Source organism: Garra rufa, chromosome 20 (assembly GCF_049309525.1).
Source record: "Garra rufa chromosome 20, GarRuf1.0, whole genome shotgun sequence".
In the NCBI taxonomy this organism is placed as follows: domain Eukaryota; kingdom Metazoa; phylum Chordata; class Actinopteri; order Cypriniformes; family Cyprinidae; genus Garra; species Garra rufa.
In genome coordinates this window covers 8,319,237-8,339,605 of record NC_133380.1, presented here as the reverse complement: position 1 = coordinate 8,339,605, position 20,369 = coordinate 8,319,237, and the positions used below count along the sequence as shown (strand labels likewise).

The 20,369-nt window shown below is 35.2% G+C and overlaps 2 protein-coding genes across 2 annotated transcripts; both read left to right on the top strand.

The window, feature by feature from the left end:
* Positions 1 to 740: 740 nt before the first annotated feature.
* On the top strand, positions 741 to 8,891 carry hp1bp3 (heterochromatin protein 1, binding protein 3). Its single transcript, XM_073825820.1, has 12 exons — positions 741 to 817; positions 1,485 to 1,563; positions 1,760 to 1,997; positions 2,097 to 2,229; positions 3,921 to 4,067; positions 4,162 to 4,203; positions 4,319 to 4,467; positions 4,716 to 4,806; positions 4,879 to 5,038; positions 5,276 to 5,387; positions 7,493 to 7,654; positions 7,737 to 8,891. The coding sequence occupies exons 2-12, from the start codon at positions 1,494 to 1,496 to the stop codon at positions 8,074 to 8,076; spliced, it is 1,644 nt and encodes a 547-aa protein (XP_073681921.1). The 5' UTR covers positions 741 to 817; positions 1,485 to 1,493; the 3' UTR covers positions 8,077 to 8,891.
* Positions 8,892 to 11,254: 2,363 nt separating this feature from the next.
* Positions 11,255 to 18,169, top strand: sh2d5 (SH2 domain containing 5). Its single transcript, XM_073826259.1, has 10 exons — positions 11,255 to 11,303; positions 11,691 to 11,777; positions 11,943 to 12,023; positions 13,428 to 13,502; positions 13,582 to 13,728; positions 13,987 to 14,187; positions 15,568 to 15,748; positions 16,090 to 16,195; positions 17,111 to 17,267; positions 17,377 to 18,169. The coding sequence occupies exons 2-10, from the start codon at positions 11,727 to 11,729 to the stop codon at positions 17,566 to 17,568; spliced, it is 1,191 nt and encodes a 396-aa protein (XP_073682360.1). The 5' UTR covers positions 11,255 to 11,303; positions 11,691 to 11,726; the 3' UTR covers positions 17,569 to 18,169.
* The last annotated feature ends 2,200 nt before the right edge of the window (positions 18,170 to 20,369 follow it).

The window sequence follows — 20,369 nt, the reverse complement described above, 5'->3', positions numbered from 1 at the left end:
GCTTATTAATTCAGATCTGAATAAAATATATATATATACCCTTCCAGGAACATATATAAAATAAATAATGGCTTATATCATAAAGTCCACCTCTTTTAAACAACGTAATTCAAGGCATATATTAAATATAAATAAAATATTTAAAAAGGTGATTCAAAATAGTGGTCAGCTTCCATATTACCATATTCATGCAACATAATAGTCACATGGTATTTATTCTCCAAAAAAACAACAACAACACATATTAATAACATCATACTTTTTATTAATTTTAGATGCAGTTTCAATATCTTTATCTTTATTTTATTGTCTAAAAGTGTTTAAGTAGTAGTACATGTCGAGACAGTTCCGATACTGCCATCTTGTGTTGAAAAATACATGATGTAATTCGCAAATCAATCGCAAAAAAACAAACCAAGCCAAACAGGTCGTGTTTTTTTTTTTTTTATCTTTTTTTTTAACCTTTTTATATTATTTTACTTTGTATTAATATATAAATAAATAAAAATACTTATATTAAATTATAAATAATTCTCTTTTCGCCCGTTAAGCATTAAGTTAGTAAGTAATAAATGTTATATGAAGAAGTCATTCTGTATTATCTTTCATAACATAGTAACAGTGTTAAAGCACAAAAACTAATTTCGTTGTCTGTCCATGTCCAGTGTCTCACAATGGACTGCCTAGTCCTGGTACGCGCACGCATGCGTGCACACGTACGTCTCTATGCGTACGTCCGAGGGGGGAGGGGCACGTAAACAGAGAATTCCAAAAAGGAAGGGAGTGTTTCTTTCAACTGACAAACCAGTACATCAAGGTATGCTTTAAAAAGCTCATTCTGAAATTGTGCATCCTCAATTTACAGAGGATTTTATACATTCTGCAGACGTTTGTGTTTTATTCAATCTTTTGAATCTGCATCCTCGTGCATTTACCATTTTCAGCCCAACGCAGCGCCATTACTGTACAGGGCAAAATGGACAAAATGGCCATTTTCGATTATATTGTGTTTTACGTGCAATTCAGTTCCTGTGCATTGGTTAAACGTGTGCAGGTGTGACTTTAGGCACGTTATTCGCCGCATATCGCAAGAAGACTATATGTGGAGCAGATAAACAATGAGATTGTTGATCCTTTCTTGTTAATTTGCTGTGCCTTTATGTCCAGCGCGTGCTTGACGACGTGTTTTTCTATGCACGAGATTCCCTTTGCTGGCCAGAGGTCATGGGAGATCGTTTCAGGTGTCCAAAACAGTGCATAAAAAGCCTGTTGTTTTGTAAATAAATCTGCAGTCTCCAATATGCAATGCATCATAACGTATTAAACAATGCAACATGTTTTTATTGCATTTGAAGCTTAGATTTGTACATTGGTGCAAATTAAACCAATTTCAGTGTTTTTGTGTAAACAAAAAGTGTGTGTGTGTATATATATATATATATATATATATATTCAATATTCTTAAAGTCTTTATTTATTGGTAGGTTAGAATCATGCCCATTCGTCGATCAGCTGCAGCACCCCCCAAAGAGGATGCACCCTCTGCAAATGCCCCTGAGGGAGGTACGTATTGCCCCTTACCTGGTACAACTTTCATACTGAGTGGGAACCATGACGGTCCCGCTTCATAATAAATAATTTACTCACAAATAGAAAATTCTGTCATTATACACTAAAATTATACTGAAATACACCTAACTAGACTCTGGAATATTATACGGCTTCTGGAGTGTTTATAAAATCTGTTTTTGTTCCACAGATGCTCCTACTGAAGGCTCTGCGCCTGTAGGTGAGAAAGAGAAAGATTCGGTGGCCGCTGAACCTGAAACCACGGAGGACAAGAAAGCAGGAGGTGAAGGGGACGAGGCAAACGCTAATGATGAGGAGCAGGTCAAAGATGAAGGAGAGACGCCTGATGAGGGTGAGAAATCTGAAGAAGCTGCAGCTGAACAAGGAAAGAGCAAGAAGAAGAAAGTCAAGGACGTTGTAGCCAAACTGTAAGTTAAAAAAGCATTTTGATGATCATTTCCACTCGTTTTTTAAATACAAATGACTTAGTAAGCATGTTCTGCTTGTGTTTTGTTCAAATAATGCAGTGACAAAGAAGATGACAAAGGGAAAAAGGTGAAAAAGAAGATTCCTGCTTGGGCCACCATTGCTGCCAACAAACTGGCTTCAACCTCTCTTTCCCAGCCCAAAGTTGAAGAAATCATCATGGAAGCAATTGAGGTCTGGTTCTTTTAATACCTTCTATAGATTTGATTGTCAAGAGACTTGTTTTTTTACCCACTAATCTTAGTTGGTTAAACACGAATATCAATATGGTGTGCTGCAGTGATGACGTATTTTTGTAGGCCAACGTGTACCTGGTTCACTTGAGAAAAATGAAATAGGATTATGCCGTTGGCTTTGGATTATTGAAGAAAATAAGCTCTGTGATCAAGAAACTTGTATGAAGTGTGAAGCCTTAATTTAAAATCTACCAGATGTAGAAAGTTAAACTTTTTAAGAACTCTTTAATATCTACACATTTTAAGTTAAAGTACAGTTCAGGGTCAAAAGTTTATATCCCCCTTTTTTTAGCAAAATAAGGGGGATCATATTTAGTAGTGACCTGAACAAGATGTATGTTTTATGTAAAATATGTTTACATGTAGTCCACAAGAGAAAATAATAGTTGAATTTGTAAAAATGACCCTGTTCAAAAGTTTACACACACTTGATTCTTAATACTGTGTTGTTACCTGAATGATCCACAGCTGTGTTCTGGTTTTTTAGTGATAGTTGTTCATGTGTCCATTTTTGTCCTGAACAGTTAAACTGCCTGCTGTTCTTCAGAAAAATTCTTCAGGTCCTTTTCCTCAGCATTTTTGTATATCTGAGTCCTTTCCAACAATTTAGATCCATCTTTTCACACTGAAGACAACTGAGGGACTCATATGCAACTATTACAGAAAGTTCAAATGCTCACTGATGCTACAGAAGGAAACATGACACATTAAGAGCTAAGGGGTGAAAACTTTTTGAATTTAAAGATCAGGGTAAATGTAACTTATTTTGTCTTCTGGGAAACATGTAAGTATCTTCTGTAGCCTCTGAAAGACAGTACCAATAAAAAAGTATACTTAGGCAAAATAAGAACACACCTTTATTGTGTTCAAAAGTTTTCTTAACGCATGGTTTTTCCTTCTGGAGCATCAGTGAGTGTTTGAACCTCGCTCAGTTGTCCTCAATGTGAAAAGATGAATGTCAGAATCATACATATTGTTGGAAAGGGTTCAAATACACAAAAATGCTGGAAAACCAAAGAACTTGTACGACCTGAGGATTTTTTTTTTTTTTTTTTAAGCAAAGTGTGCAGTTTAACTGTTCAGGACAAACAAGGGACTCGTGAATAACTAGCACTAAACTAAAAACACAGCTGTGGATCATTCAGGTAACAACACAGTATTAAGAATCAAGGGGATGTAAACATTTGAACGGGGTCATTTTTAAACATTTATGTCTAAACATCTTTTATGTGAAATATCTTATTCAGGTCAGTTCTTCTAAATAAACAATAGCATACATTTTGTATGATCACTTTTATTTTGGTAAAGTAATTAACATTTTGCAGATTTTGAAAAGGGGATGTAAACTTTTGACCTCACCTGTAGATGAGTTACAACAACCTCTCTAGTCCCATTTAACTTTTAGCATTAGATGTTATTGCTTAAAGAAAATTGGGTGGCATACTACTGTGGTATTTTCTGCTGTAGATTAACAATATGTAAAAATAACTTTAACTTGAGCTAACCACAGACCAAAATGCAGGCATTTAACCAAATACCCGTTAAAAAAAAAACAATGAGTTCTGGATAATGAAAACAAAAGTGCAAGAATTACCATCTCTTATGTACATCTTTACAATCTACTTACAGGGTTGCAAAGAGCGGAGTGGCATCTCTGCGATCACCATTATGAAATATGTCATGAAGAAATATCCATCTGTGGAAATGGACAAAAAGACCAAAAACCTGTACAAGAGGGCTCTAAAGCGAATGGTTGAGAGGGGCTCTGTCAAACAGGTATTTGCCAGTTTAATACATAAACATTTCTTGTTATAGATGTAGAGTAAGTTAAAAGTTTGTTCAAACTTTGTCTTCTCTTCTAAACCCACAGCTGAAGGGCAAAGGCTTCTCTGGAAGCTTCGCTGTTGGAAAGGTATCGAAACGTTGTTTAAGTTGCCGAGATACATAAGGTTCAGTGCTTATTTGATGGTTTGTCATTATGATTTTTTAAATCTTTGACGACATCTTGTCAATGTCATTTTGTGCAGAAGTCAGCTGCATCTGGAGGAACAAAAGAAACGCTTGGAGAGTCTCTGCCTCTGATTATCACTCGCCTCTGTGAACCCAAGGAGGCTTCCTACATCCTAATCAAGAAGTACCTGGAGCAACACTTTCCACAACTCAACGTGGATAACAGGTGATTATAAAGCAACCTATAACTAGACTACAGTTTCAACCTGAAATGTATGATTTTTTAAAAATGTTTTGAAGAGTCTCTTATGCTTACCAAAAGTACAGTAATATTGTGAAATATTATTACAGATTATTCCATTCCTGAATTTTCAGCATCATTACTCCAGTCTTCAGTGATCAATTAGTTACAAATTGAAATTTTGTATGTGCAATTTGCCTAAAGGATTTGGTTGTTCTGTAAATCTCTTTAAGGCCTGAGGTGTTGAAGAACTGCCTGCAGAAATCTGTGGAGAAGGGCTTCTTGGAGCAGATCACTGGCAAGGGAGCCTCTGGAACATTCCAGGTTAGTTACCCTTCTAAATCACTCAGCACCTAAAAGCAGGTTTGATAGGAATCTGCATTTGTGTTTTGACAGCTTAAGAAAGCTGGGAATAAAGTGCTCATGGGTGGCGGACTGCTGGAAGACGCCATAGTTGCCGCCATCACAGCCATGAATGAGCCCAAGACCTGCAGCATCACCATACTGCGCAAATTCCTGATGGAGAGACAGAAGGAGCAGAACAACTATTTCGTCGGTACGGTACACTAACTTCTCACTTATCATAGCCTAGGGAGCTTTTTCAGTCTCTGACGACTGAAGTAAGTTTGATTTTGTTTTGGGGCTGCTTCTAATTGTTATTTTCAAATGAGAATGTTAGTACATAAATAGTTTTCTTGATCTTTCTTTGTTTATGTTATAGCCAGCATTCATATCTTTCTGTATTTGCTGTGGTATGCAGAATTTTTCTGAATGTTTTCTGTCTAATGTCTAGTATCAAACCTGAAGAGAACCTTGCAGAAGTGTAAAATGATGGGATGGATGGAGCAAATTTCTGGTCATGGACTTAGTGGGTCATACCAGCTAAGCTATCCGTATTACCCAAGGTAAGTTCAGCTCACAATACACCAGCTTATTATTGTTAACTAAAATTAAAACAGCTTAAAATGTTTTTGGTGAAGATGATGAAATAAAATAGATAATAGCTGAAAAACTTAAATGAAGATTAGAACTGAAATGAAACAAGTTTCTAAATACTAAAATTGGAATAAGAAGAATTAATGCTAAATACAAGGTTCGTACAAGGTGCTTAAAGTGCTTAAATTTGACTCTTTGAAATTTAAGGCCTGGAAAACCCTTGAAAATAGCAATATTTCCAAAGAGGTGCTTGAAAAGTGCTTGAATGATTGAAAAACTATAGCTGCCTTTCCATTACCCCTTAAATTGTGCAAATTGAAATTGCGAATTGAAAATACGCCTAATGGAAACGCGTCAATTGCGCAAAAACTCTCATATATCGCAAAAACGTTTTCACGCTTGCGTGAGGTGGTTTTTCAGGCAGTTCGAAAAAGGAATATTTCGCAAAACAGCAATGGAAATGGCTTTTTCACATTAACAGGTCACATTCGACTAAATATAGCCAAAATCCCACAAAAATCCGTTTGCCATGACTTATCGAGAGAGGAAAAATTTCGTTTTAGTCACATAACAATGGTTAATGGAAACCGTCATTTCGCGATACATTTTAATCGGCATAAAGTTTTGCGCAAATCTGTAATGGAAACATAAACTGATGAACTGAATCAATTGAGTCATTCACGCTGGAACCACTCTGATTCAAACTCATGACTTTGATCATTCTGTTCAAGTGATTCACTAGCAAAAACCAGATCAAATTAAAAGAGCCATTCATTTTCAAATTTCATCATCGCTTGTAACAATTTTAAAAAGCACGTAGCGATGGGTGAAACTCAGAAGTGCTCCATTCGGATCGCATATCACGAATCATTTGATTTAGATTGGAGTGGGTTTATGAACCATTTAGTGAACCATTTAATGATTCAAATCAAATTATTTTCAATACGTGATTTGAAGACCCGACCTAAATCAAATTCAGATCGAGACTTAAGAGCATGGGTTGCGAATCATTTAATTCAGATTAGGATTTTGGAGCAGTTTCACAATGTTTTGTAATCTTATTTTTTTTTCTTAAACAGTAGAAAAAAAAAGTATACACAAATACAAATCCCATAAGAAAAGTAACAGTGGTTTTACTGTAGTAAATGTGTAGTATACTTTGGAATACTTTAGTATTAATACTTTGCATGTGCTTCACTTTCTCCATTTTTACCAGTTTTTCAAAATACAAAAAGTTGTGCTTGAAAAGTCCTGGAATGTCTTTTTACAGTATCTGTAAAAACCCTGTAAATATAAATAAAATATTAATAAATATTAAAAGGAATAATAGAATGAATAAGAATAAAATGTGACCCTGGACCACAAAACCAGTGTTAAGTAGCAATAGCCAAAAATACACTATGTAGGTCATTTATAGATTTTATGCCAAAAATTATTAGTATATTAACTAAAGATCATGTTCCATGAAGATATTTTGTGAATTTCCTACCATAAATATATCAAAACTTAATTGTTGATTAGTAATATGCATTGCTAAGAACTTCATTTGGACAACATTCTCAATATTTGGATATACAGTCCTTTCCTAACAAACCATACTATCAATTTTCCAAAAAAATTACCCTTATGACTGGTTTTGTGGTCTTGGGTCACAAATAACACTGCCATAAACATGGTGCAGTGAAAAATAACTTAAAATTTCCTTTTGGGCTTTTCACACTTGAAATCCTTAATACAAGTTCATTTTAACTCTAAAACTTACCCAGAAATGAAAATATGATCATCATTGATTCCCCTTCATATCATTTCAAAGCTCAATGGCTTTATTTCTTCGGTGGAACATAAAAGAAGATATTTTGAAGAATGTCTCATATGTTTTTGTCCATACTGTGGATGTCAATGGGGTCCAAAACCATCTTGTTTTCACAAAAGAAATTGATACAGGTTTGGGGTGATTTTGGAATGTTTTAGAGAGAAATTGAGTTGAATAGATGTAGTTGTTTTGTCATTTTGAGGTAATTTGTGAGGTTTGTCCATTTTGAATGAACAAATTGTCTGTTTCTCCTCTCTGCAGCCCGGCGGTTCTGTTTCCAGAAATGATGGCAAAACTTAAACAGAAGGAAGAACAGAAGCTCAAACGCAAGAGAAGTGATGACTCTGATGAAGATTCCGAAGAAGAGTCAGAGGAAGAATCTGAAGAGGAAGAATCGGACGATGAGCCTCCTCGAAGAAAGAGGTAAAGTACATCACCGAACAGTATCAATGTGACATTATCTGCTGTCTTTGGAAGGCTAAACTTGCTTTTTGTTTGTCCGCAGGACCCAGCGTTCAAACCGGGCGCCTGCGCCTAAAGCTCGTCAAAACAAAAGGGCTAAAACGGTCAGCAGAAAACCTCCTGCTTCAAAGAGACCAGTCGCACCGGCCAAGAAAGCCCCTCCACCAGCCAAGAAACCAGCCGCTGCCAGCAAAGCAGCATCTAGAAAGGCACCAGAGCCTGTTAAAGCCACACCAGTCAAAAAAGCCGCCCCGACCAGTAAACCGAAAACACCAGTAGCCAAAAAGATGACAAGCAGGGGGTCCAAACGACCGTCGCCCAAGGCAGCTAAGAAGGAGGCAGCTAAACCAGCCGCCCGCAAGTCGCTCCGAGCCCGGAAATGAATCCCGCGCCTCGCCGACGGGCTGAAAAGATCAACTGTAGCTCCGTAGACTGCAGTGCTGGCTATTTTCTCCTCTTATTTTTGTAGAAACTTCCATGTTCTCCTCGTCTTGGGGCTTCTGATGAATATAGGACCTCTTCAAAGTTATTCAAATACAGGCATTTTATGTTTAATATTCTTAAACTACAGGTAAAGATATAGAGTAGAAATGCTACTGTTTGTGTTAAGATGCTCATTCAGGAAGCCATTAGGAGAATGTCGAGAAGGAGCTGTTCTCATCAACGAAAAAACAATTATTTAAAGTTCTTGTAGTCAGTCTTTCTGTAGAGGCAAGCATTTCAGTTATTCAGTCGCCCCTTTCTCATCAGTGTTCAAGAAACCTCTTTTTGTAAGTTTTATTTCATGTTTTGTGAACCTAGGTCTTTAGCTACTATTGTAATCGAAAAAGCATTTTGTTGATGTTGGTTCTTTCGTGTAAGTCAAAGTAAAGAACGATTACCGATGCCTAACTTTCAGTTGAACAGCCTACCTGAATGCAAATTTGGATTAATTAAGATGCATTAAAGAAACGTTGGCATCCATATCCACAACTGTCTTTTTGTTCTGTATAGTCTATGAAGAAGAATATAAGTTGAGAAGATTTTCCGAGCAGATGTTTAAAACGTTTGACACACTATTAACCCGGTCATACTCTTGCGTGTTAGTTTATCAGGGGGGTTAGATGTAATTTTATGAGCGTTGCTCACCTTACCCTGCATGCATGTAACTGATATACTTTTCTGTAGTCCTTAATAAAGTGACTATATTTGTACTTCATTATTTGGCCATTGTTTTATTTGGTTGTTTAATGATAAAGCACTAAATGATTCAAGCTCTGAAACACAAGGTTTGTGTCATTATCAAAGCAGTTGCTAGTAATGTGAAATTCTCCATGGCATATTTTTACTCTTGTTCTAACATGCACTTTAAGCATGCTTTAATACTAAGTTGTGAAATGTTTAGATAAAACGACTTATTTTGTGACTTGCTTTGACTTGTCTTGCTGCTTACAGTATCGCAAACATCAAAGGTTTTACAGACCCAGGAATCCCCACTTTAAAAAAAAGTTTCTTTATTATGAACTAATTATGATGACTTGTATTAAGATCAATTACTACTACAGTATCTCGTGATTTGTTAAATTGTGGTTTGCTTCGTGGTATCCACCTTTTTCTTTAATGCAGAAATAATAAGTGAGACTTACGGTTCATTATTCATGATAGAAAAGTAAGGAGAAGATCTTAACAGCGTGCAGTAAATAATAAAACTACACTACAATCCAGTGTGTTCATAATTAATATAAAAGTTAAATAACACGATAAGACGCACTAATTTGAAATATCAAGCAGCAAAACAAGCCATTTCTAGAGCTAAAAATAGATGGGCATGGATAAGACCGGAAGCTTGACCCATAAAATTTACAAATATCCATGCCCATTCTTAGAGGAAAAAAGTATGTTAGTTTGTAAAGAACTACATTACTAACTATATGTAAATACAGAAAACATGTTGTGAACACAAAAGATTTTATTTTATATTGAATCGCGTGAACAGCATATTTACTCGCCTTTTTTCTCACAACTGCAGGATTTTTTTGTGAGAAAAAAGATAAATAAACTCGCAATTCTGAGAACATGCAAGTCTCTTCCCCCTCAAAATTAGGACTTGCAATTGTGAGTTTATATCACAAGAAAAAATATCCGAATTGCAAAATACAAACTCACATTTGCTGGAAATGGTCAATTGCGAGATAAAAACTTGCATTTGCGAAAAAAAAAAAGTCAAAATTGCGAGATACAAACTGTTAGCGAGAAGAAGTCATGTTTGTGAGTAATATCAGATTTGCAAGATACAAACTAGCATTTGCAAGAAAAAAAAGTAAGAATTGCAAGATACAAACTCGCATTTGTGAGAAAAAAAGTCAGAATTGTGAGAAAAAATTCTGAATTGAGAGAAAAGTCAGAATTGCTAGATACAAACTCGTATCTGTGAAAAATAAAAGTCAGAATTGCAAGATACAAACTCGCATTTGTGAGAAAAAAGGTCAGAATTGCAAGATACAAACTCGCATTTGCGAGAAATAAAAGTCAGTTTTGTGGGGATACAAGACAAGCTCACATTTGTGAGAAAAAGTCAGAATTGCGAGAAAAAAATCAGAATTGTGAGAAAAGTCAGAATTGCAAGATACAAACTTGCATTTGCAAGAAAAAGTCAGAATTGCGAGAAAAAAGTCAGAATTGCCAGAACTTGCATTTGTGAGAAAAAAGTCAGAATTAAGAGAAAAAAGTCAGAAGTTCTAGATACAAACTCTCATTTGCAAGAAAAAAAGTCAGAATTACACGATACAAACTCGCATTTGCGAGAAAAATTCAGAATTGAGAAAAAAACATTTAGAATTGTGAGAAAAGTCAGAATTGCAAGATACAAATGACATTTGTGAGAAAAAGTCAGAATTGTGAGGAAAAAGTCAGAATTGTGAGATACAAACTAGCATTTGCAAGAAAAAACGCCAGAATTGTGAGAAAAAAAAATCTGAATTGTAAGACACAAACTTGAATTTGTGAGGAAAAAGTCAGAATTGAGAGAAAAAAAAGTCGGAATTGCAAGATACAAACTCATTTGCAAGAAAAAAAGAAGTCAGAATTGCGGTTCAGTTAGAGTCAGGGTAGCCTATGTCGCATTTCTGACTTTATCTCAATTGTGTTTATATCATGCAATTCTGAGAAAACAAAAGTCAGAATTGTGATTTCATATCTCGCAGTTCTGACTAACAACTCGCAATTGCGAGTTTGTATCACGCAATTCTCTAAACAAATAAATCTGAATTGTGAGATTAAAAGCCTAATTTTCTAATTTGTTATTCAACATCGAATTGGTTTACAATGTTCAGTGAATCAGACAAGAGTCAGCTATTCCTTTTCTGATCCTTTTTACTTCAAAGAGTCGGGATTCAGTAAATCAGGCTCCTTTAAGTGAATCACTTTGATTCACTTCAAAGATTCGGAGCTCCCGAAATGAATGAACTGGACATCCATGTGTGTGGTGTAGGCGGAGAGTTTTGTCAAATCTTTTTTCGATGAATCCAGTCTGGCTCTGGATAGGCGGGATTTAGGATTAAGGTGAGTCAGGATTGCAAAATCCCTGAGGCTAGACCCACCCTGCCAGGTTCAGTCGCGTGGACAAATGTTTGTAAGTTTGTATTTGTTTATCTCTTATTTCAGACACTTTGTGTATTCTCATGGCATTATTCAAGCGCTGGGTAAGCGTTGTTGTGTCAGAAAGTTTAAGTCTTTCGTTTTTCATGGAAACTGTTTGGCTGTGTCTCAAAACATACTTTCATTTTTGACCATTATTAGCACGTTTTGAATCTGAACGCTGGGTTTTGAGATACAGCCTGTGCCTCTGAGGAATGTGTGGGATTCCCATTGTAAACTTTTAGATTGAGTTTCTTTAATAACCTTTTATCTTACTTTCACTAGTTATACAGTGTTGTGTTCAAATTGAAATGTTGAAGGAGTTTGGCTTATCTTATTTTGACAAACCTCTTTTTTTCTCATTTTTTTTTTTTTTGAGCAGTAGATAAGGCAAAGGAGACCAGGCTCAGATTGAAACATGGGTGAGACAGCACAGAGGGAGCATGGGATTGTTACAAGATCTGCTGAGGTGAAATTGTCTTAATGTTTTACTGTTGCACATCTGATTTTGCAACTAAGTTGATTTTGAAATTGCATCAGTAGTTTATTGTCTAGTTTCATCCCACACATTGGGATGATAGCATCATGAACTCAGTTTTGTTGCTTTGACTGAGCAAAATCTCCATTTGTCTAGTATATTGGCTCATTTCCTGTGGATGACAGTTGTTTGGATGATCAGATTCAGCAGCTGCACACTCAGCTGAAGTCTTTCAAGGTAATTGGTGTGCTGTTAAAATGAACCTCAAGAGTATGTTTGCGTTTTCATATTTATTTTGGATGCGAAAGCTTGGACACTTGACTAAATTTGTTTTTAATGCTCTTCATAGCCTTTTGTTTTAGATACACTTATGTGCTTGCAATTAGTTTTGTAGACAGATATAAATTATGCACACACATGCATTGGAGTATTTCATAATTTTATTGACTTCACTATTATTTTACAATGTCAAAATATTCATTTACATACAGTTGAAGTCAAATGTTTACATAAACCATAATAAAAAAAAAATGCATGTTATTTTTTTTTTAGTACTGACCTGAATAAGATATTTCACATAAAAGATTTTTACATACATTTCAAAAGAGAAAATAATAGTTTTAGTGGTAGTTGTTCATCAGTTGTTTGTCCTGAACAGTTAAACTGCCTGCTGTTCTCTAAAAAAATCCTTAAGGTCCCACTGATTCTTTCAGCATTTTTTGTCTATTTGAACCCTTTCCAACAATGACTGTATGATTTTGAGATCCATCTTTTCACTCTGAGGACAACTGAGGGACTCATATGCAACTATTACAGAAGGTTCAAATGCTCACTGATGCTTCAGAAGGAAACGCAATGCATTAAGCTTGTAACTTATTTTGTCTTACATGATACATGTAAGTATCATATGTAGCTTCTGAAGGGCAAAAAGTATGATATTTTAGCAAAAAAAGAAAAATGTACACTTCCTTATTCCATTCAAAAGTTTACACCCCTGGCTCTTAATGCATTGTTTTTTATTCTGGAGCATCAGTGAGTGTTTGAACCTTTTGTAATAGTTGCATATGAGTCCCTCAGTTGTCCTCAGTGTGAAAAGATGGATCTCAAACTCATACAAACATTGTTAGAAAAGGGTTCTGAAAAACCAAAGAATTTGTGGGCCCCGAAAGATTTTTCTGATATGAAGAACAACGGACAGTTTACCTGTTCAGGACAAACAAGGGACAAAACACAGCTGTGGATCATTCGGGTAACAACACAGTATTAATAATCAAGTGTATGAATACTTTTGAAAAGGGTAATTTTTATAAATGTCTTATGTGAAATATCATTTTCAGGTCAGTACTAAATAAATAAAAAAATAACGTATGGTCCCTCATATTTTGGTGAGAAAAAAAAACATTTAGCAGATTCTGCAAGGTGTATGTAAACTTTTGACTTCAACTGTAGCACCTTATGCAATACAGGTTGTTTTAAAGCAGCTTCGCAGTAATAAACAAACTGATGTAGCAAAGAAACACAATTTCAACTGTTAAACAGCTCTAAAATTTAAGTTTATTTAGTTCAATGATAATTAAAATGTAGAAAATAATCGTAAATATATTTTGACTGGTAATGTATATGATTTATGAACATCTGCAGAACTGCAAGAGCAAGCGTTCAGTCTCATTGAGATTCTCTGTCAAAGGAGTCAAAGTTTATGATGAAGATGAAACGGTGAGATCGTCTTAGGATTTCTGACATTTTGTCTTTGTGAATGTCATGTAGTTGAACTCTTTCTTATGCCTCTCATCAGACACTCCTCATGGCTCACGCCATGTGTCGAGTCTCGCTGTCTACCGCCCGTCCGTCTGATGCCCAGTTTGCCTTCGTCTCCCATAATCCTGGAAAGTCTGATGCCCAGCTCTATTGCCACCTCTTCAGAGCCAGACATGCCCGAGCTGTAAGCATTATCATGACGAAACCCTTAGGTTTTGTGTTTGATGTGTTATTAATCACTACAGTTATAAAGCATCATATTGTGTTTGTAATATTGCACACGTCGGCTCTAGAATCATAGATGTGGTTTTTGGCTTTTAAAGTCACAGTAATGATATTTCGCCAAGACTATTATATCCACTTGCTTTGCTGTTTACCCTCATGCGCAAGCGCAACCATTTTAAGAATTACTTTTTTATTTCTTGTTTTTTCTCAAATAAAGGCCCAGTTTCTGAACCTGCTGCTTTGCCGCTGTTTTCAACTGTATTTTCTGGAGAGGCACCCCGAGGAAGCACAGGATGAGAATTCAGGGAAGAAACCAACTCAAACACCATCGTTGCTTAATCAAGGATTTCCTCTTAGTGTTAGTGCCTTGGTGTCTTTCCGCAGGGCCCCAACTCAAGGACTACTACCAGGGGCAAAGGTTTGTTTTCACCTTATCTAGCATTATTGCTTTATGAAGATTATCATAAGCAAACTGGTGCAAATAGCATAAAAGGCAATCAAAGCGGTGTATATATAAGAACTAGTTTTTTTTTTTTTTTTTTTTATGGAAGCAAAACAATTTGCAGTTTATGGTTTTGGAAAGTAATATTCTGTGTATACTGGTTATTTTACTTTAGTTTGTTTTTCTGTTTTTTAATTGAAGCATAAATTAAACTTGGTAATGCAAAATATTACTTAAGCTATCAGTTTGTTTAAAACTAATCTAAATCATTTATTAAAATATACATTTGATTGTAATTTTATTTGCTATTATTATCATTATATTAGTTATATAAATAAGTAATATAAATTTGTACACTGCCGTTCGAGTTTGGGATCACTACGTTTTTAAATCGGTTTCTAAAGAAGTCTTTTTTTATTCATCAAGGCTGCATTTATTTGAATAAAAATACAGAAAAAAATGTAATGTTGTGAAAAATCTTTGCAATTTAAAATATATATTTAATATACTTTAAAATAAAATTTATTTGTGTGATGCAAATCTGAATTTTCAGCATCATTACTCCAGGCTTTAGTGTCACATGATCCTTCAGAAATCATTCTAATATGCAGATTTTGTTGTCAATGTTGCAGTTTCCAACAGTAATCAACAGTTTTGCTGCTTAATATATATATATATATATATTTTTGCAACCTGATACTTTTTCAAGTTTCTTTGATAAATAAAATGTTAAAAAGAACAGCATTTATGTAAAATAGAAATCTAACAAAATGATACATATTTTTGAAAAAAAAAAAAAGTTTTATATAGCAAGGATGAGTTAAATTAATAAAAAGTGATTGTAAAAAGACTTATATTGTTAGAAAATATTTCCATTTTGTTTTTAATAAATGCTGTTCTTTTTAACTTTTCATTAATCAAAAAATCCCGGGAAAAAAGTATCACAGGTTCCAAAACAATAAGCATCACAACTGTTTCCAACATTGAAAATAAATCATCATATTAGAGCGATTTCTAAAAGGTAATGTGAAACTCAAGAGTAATGGCAGATAAAAATTTTGATTTGCATAACAGAAATAAATTATATAATAAGAAATAAGTATATTAAAATGGAAAACTGTTATTTTGAATTGCAAAGAAATCCCATATTACTTTTTTCTGTATTTTTGATCAAATAAAAGGAACTATGAGCATAAGGGACTTCTGGAAAAAACAAAATCTCACTGATCCCATAACTCTTCCTGTATATATTCCTTTTGAAACTGCCTGAGGAAAATTCCTTAAATTCCTGAGTTTTTACAACAATTCGAATGCTGTGCTGTTCTGCAGTAAATTTATTTTGATTTTCCTGAATAGGTGTTCTCGCAGCCAAGCACAGAGCAAGTCAGCAGTCCTGAAGAGGGTCCCATTTCCTCTCCGACTTTAGTTCGTAAAAAGGCAATTCGAACTAAAGAGCTGTGCGCTGGAGCGTACCGCTCTTTCACATTTACTCCTCTCAAACAGCGCCACCTGCAGGATAAACTGAGTGCACGACAAGGTGGGATAAGTGTTCTCAGAACACTTTCGAGAGTGAAAGAGTTCATTAGGTAATGCACACATCTAGTAAATGTGGCTGGATTAAGACACAGTGGGTTCGTTTATTTATCTTTGGGTTTGGTGGTTGGTGAGTCAAAAAAAGGTGGTGGGGATTTTCATAATATGGATCAGTGCTTTTTTTTTTTTTTTCATTTTCTCAAGCCATCTTTTTTTTCCAGATAGTAGTATGTGTGCTATTTAGAATATTTTCTAAAATAAAACTTGTGGTCAGTCCTCACTATGAAACTAATGTGAACTTGATTCCTGTGGGAAGCTGAAGAGTCTTTTCTTTTTGTGAAACAGAAAAGGAACAGGCCAGTGCAAAAGCATGCATGTCTCGAGCTCCCAGTTTAGCCGAGACCGAAGAAGCTCTGGCTCAAGCTGTGTGGTGTTGGGCTGGCGTATCTAGGTCAGTATATTGATGCACCATGACAAAGTTTTTGGTTCTGGTCAATTTAAAGGAAAGTTCACCCCCCAAAAATAGCTGAATATTTATTCGCCCTACAAGAGTTTTTCTTAATCAAAACAGAATTGGAGAAATTTAGTTTTAATTTGCTCATTAATGGATCCTCAGCAGTGAATGGGTGCCATCAGAATGAGAGTCCAAACAGCTGATAAAAACATCACAGTAATCTACAAGTAATCCACATCACTGCAGTCCATCGGTTAACGTCTTATGAAGCTGTCTCGTCTGAATCAAGAGAGAAATATGCAGGGGAAAACGGTTATAAACAAATGTCTGTGGATTTGAATGTAAGAGGACAACATTATGTAAACATTATTTATTGATTTCTGGTCTGGCCACAATCAGAATCAGAATTTTAAAGTGACAGTCTAAAGCTAAAACAATTTTAGATGGGTTTGATTTTACAAAAACACAGCTTTTCTTTTCTTAAAATGTTAACTGGTTGGACTGGAGTTGTTTATTCTGTTTTTATCAGCTGTTTGGACTCCTGGCGGTACCCATTCACTGCAGACGATCCATTGGTGAGCAAGAGATGTAATGCTTTATTTCTCCAAATCTGATCAATGTAGAAAAAAACTTAAAAAAAAAAAATATATATATATATATATATATATATCTTGGCTGGCCTGAGGGTCAGTAAATTTTATTCATTCATTTTATTAATTAATTTTTCTTAATTTTCATTTTTTGATGAGCTATTCCTTTAAAGCAGTTTCTTTTACTAGTAGATTTTGCAAATCATACATCAATGGAAAGCTTATTAATTCAATGTAAAAAAAAGACCCTTATGACTGGTTTTATGGTCCAGGGTCACAAATCGCATTGCTTTTAATCTAGTACATGTATTGTTCATTACAGCGACTGTAGTTCATCACTACTGGCAGATGATGCCTTGGGTGCCTTCCTGCTATGTCCTCATCCCAAAAAGCCCAACCGTGGGTCTCTCATAGTCCGCTTTCCCTCAGGACTGGTTACTCACGCTATTAAGAATTCCAAGGGGAAGTTCCGGCTAGAGGTGAGCAAAGATAGAAACTTTGTATTTTGTTTTCCTTGCTTCACTCTTTAATAATAGAAGTAAGTAAGTCAGAAGTAAAAAGTAGTAAGTGTTTAATTTTCTTTGACAGAAATGCCACATTGACTTTGAAAGCCTTGCTGCATTGATTGAGCACTACACAGAGTTCAATGTGGAGCTGGAATGTTCTTTGAGCTGCGCCCGTGTCAACCACTGCTATGACTGGGAAGAGATTGCGAATAAGAGTTCAGGTTCATTGCAGGACAACAAGAAAGGCACATTCAAAAGCCAAAGTTGGGTTTGAATTCTTTTTATGCACTTTTTTAAATCATTTTAAAAAGTTTTATACTACATATTTTAGTTAGATGTAAACTTTACAGAGCTGCTGACATTAGTAAACCTTCCTAACAAGGATCTTAAGTCACTGGCACACTTTGTTTTTTTTGTTTTTTTTGTTTTATATTTTTGATATTTTGAATGGACACACTGTTTTGCCTGTTGGCAGTAACCTTAACTCACCTAAAGCACTCACGTTTTTGCTTTAAATTTCTTTTCTAGGAAAACAAGCACTTATGTTTTTCCTGTGAATGTCAGATTTAAATGTAAAGGTGCACACTATACTTTTGCAAAGGTGTAGACTATATTTGTTTTATGTACCATGTATTATGTCTTTTAATTCCTGTGTTATATGTGTTGTGTATTGCTTTAGGTCTCTTTCATCAGGTTAATAGAGAGCTTTTTAGTGAGAACCTAAACACATCCAGTGAATGATTTTTTTTTTTCTTTGGCTGGGTTTTCTGCCTTAATGTTTTGTAACTCTTGCACATTGCACCTCATAAATGCACACATTTTCTGTTATTAGCTTAGCACCAATGTAAACTAAGTGTCTTACCACTTTGCATAAACTGATTATACAGTCATTTTGTCTCCTTTTTCCTTTTTTTTTTGTCACATTTTATTACACACATGTACAGGGGTGGAGCCAGACAGTGTATACATTCAGGGCTTATGCATTTTGTATGGTTTAAAAAAAAAAAAACTCAGAAAAGATTTGCAATAGGCACTCTGAAGTCCTGATCTAAGTCAAAAGATTTACGAACCCACTCCGAAGTTCCAATGTAAATCAAATCATTCATGATATGCACTTTGAAGTCCTGATCTGAACCAAATTATTTGCGATAAGCACTTTCCAGTTCCATACAGCATCAAAAAGTTTTTGAAACCCGCTTCAAAGTTCCAAACTAAATCACATGATTAGCTCCGATCTGAATCAAAAGATCTGGCAACCCGCTCATGCCGACCTAAATCAAATGATTCATGATAAGTGGTTCAAAGTTCTGATCTGAATCCACAGATTTACGAACCTGCTCCGAAAGTTCTGATCTAAATGATTTGCAATAAGTGGTTTGAAGAGCTGATCCAAATCAAATGATTATCAGACCTGCTCAGAACCCACTTAGAAAGTTCCAGTCTGAATCAAATGATTTGCAATAAGTGCTCTGAATTTCCGATCTGAACCAAATTATTTGTGTTGTGTTTTCTGAAATCCCGATCTGAATCAAAAGATGCGTGAATCCGCTCGTTCTGATCTAAATCAAATGATTCACGATAAGTGCTTTGAAGTTCCGATCTGAATCAAATGATTAGCAAACCCACTTCAAAAGTTCCAATCTGAATCCAATGATTTGCGAACCCGCTCTAAAGATCCAGTCTAAATCAAAAGATTCACAAATCTGCACTGAAGTTCTGATCTAAATCAAAAGATTTGTGAACCCATTCCAATGTTCCAGTTTGAACCAAATGATTTGCAATACACGCTCCATCTTCCCAAACTAAATCAAATGATTCACGATAAGCGCTTCAAAGTTCCGATCTGAATTAAATGATCTGCAAAACTCACATAAAAAGTTCCAAATTAAATCAAATGATTTACAATAAGCGCTTTGAATTTCTGATCTGAACCAAATGATTCGCGTTACATGTTCTGAAGTCCCAATCTGAATCAAATGATTCACAAATCTGCTCTGAAGTTCTGATCTAAATCAAATGATTTGTGATAAGTGATTTGAAGCTGTGATCTGAACCTAAATAACTGTAACTGTAAATAATCTGAACCTGTTCCGAAGTTCCGTTCTGAAACAAAAGATTCACAAACCCTCTCTGAAGTTCCGAACTGACTCAAATGATTCACGATGCCCAATCCAATTCAGACGCTTCCAAACAGCGGATCATTTTGCGACGCAATGGTTAAACCGATTCAGAGTTTCGAAAAGCTGTTTACCCATCACTACGTGCTTTTTAAAATCATTACAAATTCAAAAACGAATTGTTCTTTTGAGTTGGTTTTTGCGTGTGAATAGCTTGAAATGAATGATCAAAGTCACTAGATTGAGTTTTGTGCTTTCAGTCATGTTTACACAACCTTGTCAGTACTTCTGGCTTAACTCGCTAGTTTTATTAATTGAAATAAGAGAAAAAATGATGTTTACAAATAAAATATCTGTGTTTCTGTTTCGAAGATAACTGCTTGCACATTGACGATATCCAACACTATAAACATAAAAAGTGTTTTCAAAACATCATCAATTGACCATATTGGCGGCACTGAATGCCAGCAAACCAAACAAAACTTGCATATTTTGCTGCTTATTTCTGCGGAAAATGGGCAATTATTGTCATGTTTTAGGCTGTACTAATCGGTCGGACCGGAAAAACATTTGAAGTACCTTAGACTGCCAAAAGTTTTAACAAATCAAAGAGAATAGTGCAAAAAACTGTCTAAGGAACAAAAGGCATTTGTGGTTGGCCAAAATGATCCAGGATTTCCAGGGCAAGTATCTTGACAACACATGCTTGTTGTTATCATTTCTGGTCATGAAGGGGAAATATTAGGTTAATATCTTAATTAACACTGCTCATGTGTATCTTTATCACCTATTATCACCTTTTTGACTTATTGTCAAAATATTGATCCCTTTCCTGCTTAAGTGCTTCTCTATATGATTTAGCAGCTTCCACACATTTTTCTCCTGTGGTTTAGACAACATGAATTAGCAAAACAACATATTCAATAGTATACATTAACCTTGCAATCCATGCTGTTGT

Bases quoted from the DNA above. Each gene is read 5' to 3' on its own strand.
- sh2d5 (XM_073826259.1), top strand. From the start codon at position 11,727: ATGGGTGAGACAGCACAGAGGGAGCATGGGATTGTTACAAGATCTGCT. The intron at 13,503-13,581 runs GTGAGATCGTCT...GCCTCTCATCAG, and splicing joins TTTATGATGAAGATGAAACG to ACACTCCTCATGGCTCACGC. The intron at 16,196-17,110 runs GTCAGTATATTG...TGTTCATTACAG, and splicing joins TGTTGGGCTGGCGTATCTAG to CGACTGTAGTTCATCACTAC.
- hp1bp3 (XM_073825820.1), top strand. From the start codon at position 1,494: ATGCCCATTCGTCGATCAGCTGCAGCACCCCCCAAAGAGGATGCACCC. The intron at 4,068-4,161 runs GTATTTGCCAGT...CTAAACCCACAG, and splicing joins AGAGGGGCTCTGTCAAACAG to CTGAAGGGCAAAGGCTTCTC. The intron at 4,807-4,878 runs GTTAGTTACCCT...GTGTTTTGACAG, and splicing joins GAGCCTCTGGAACATTCCAG to CTTAAGAAAGCTGGGAATAA.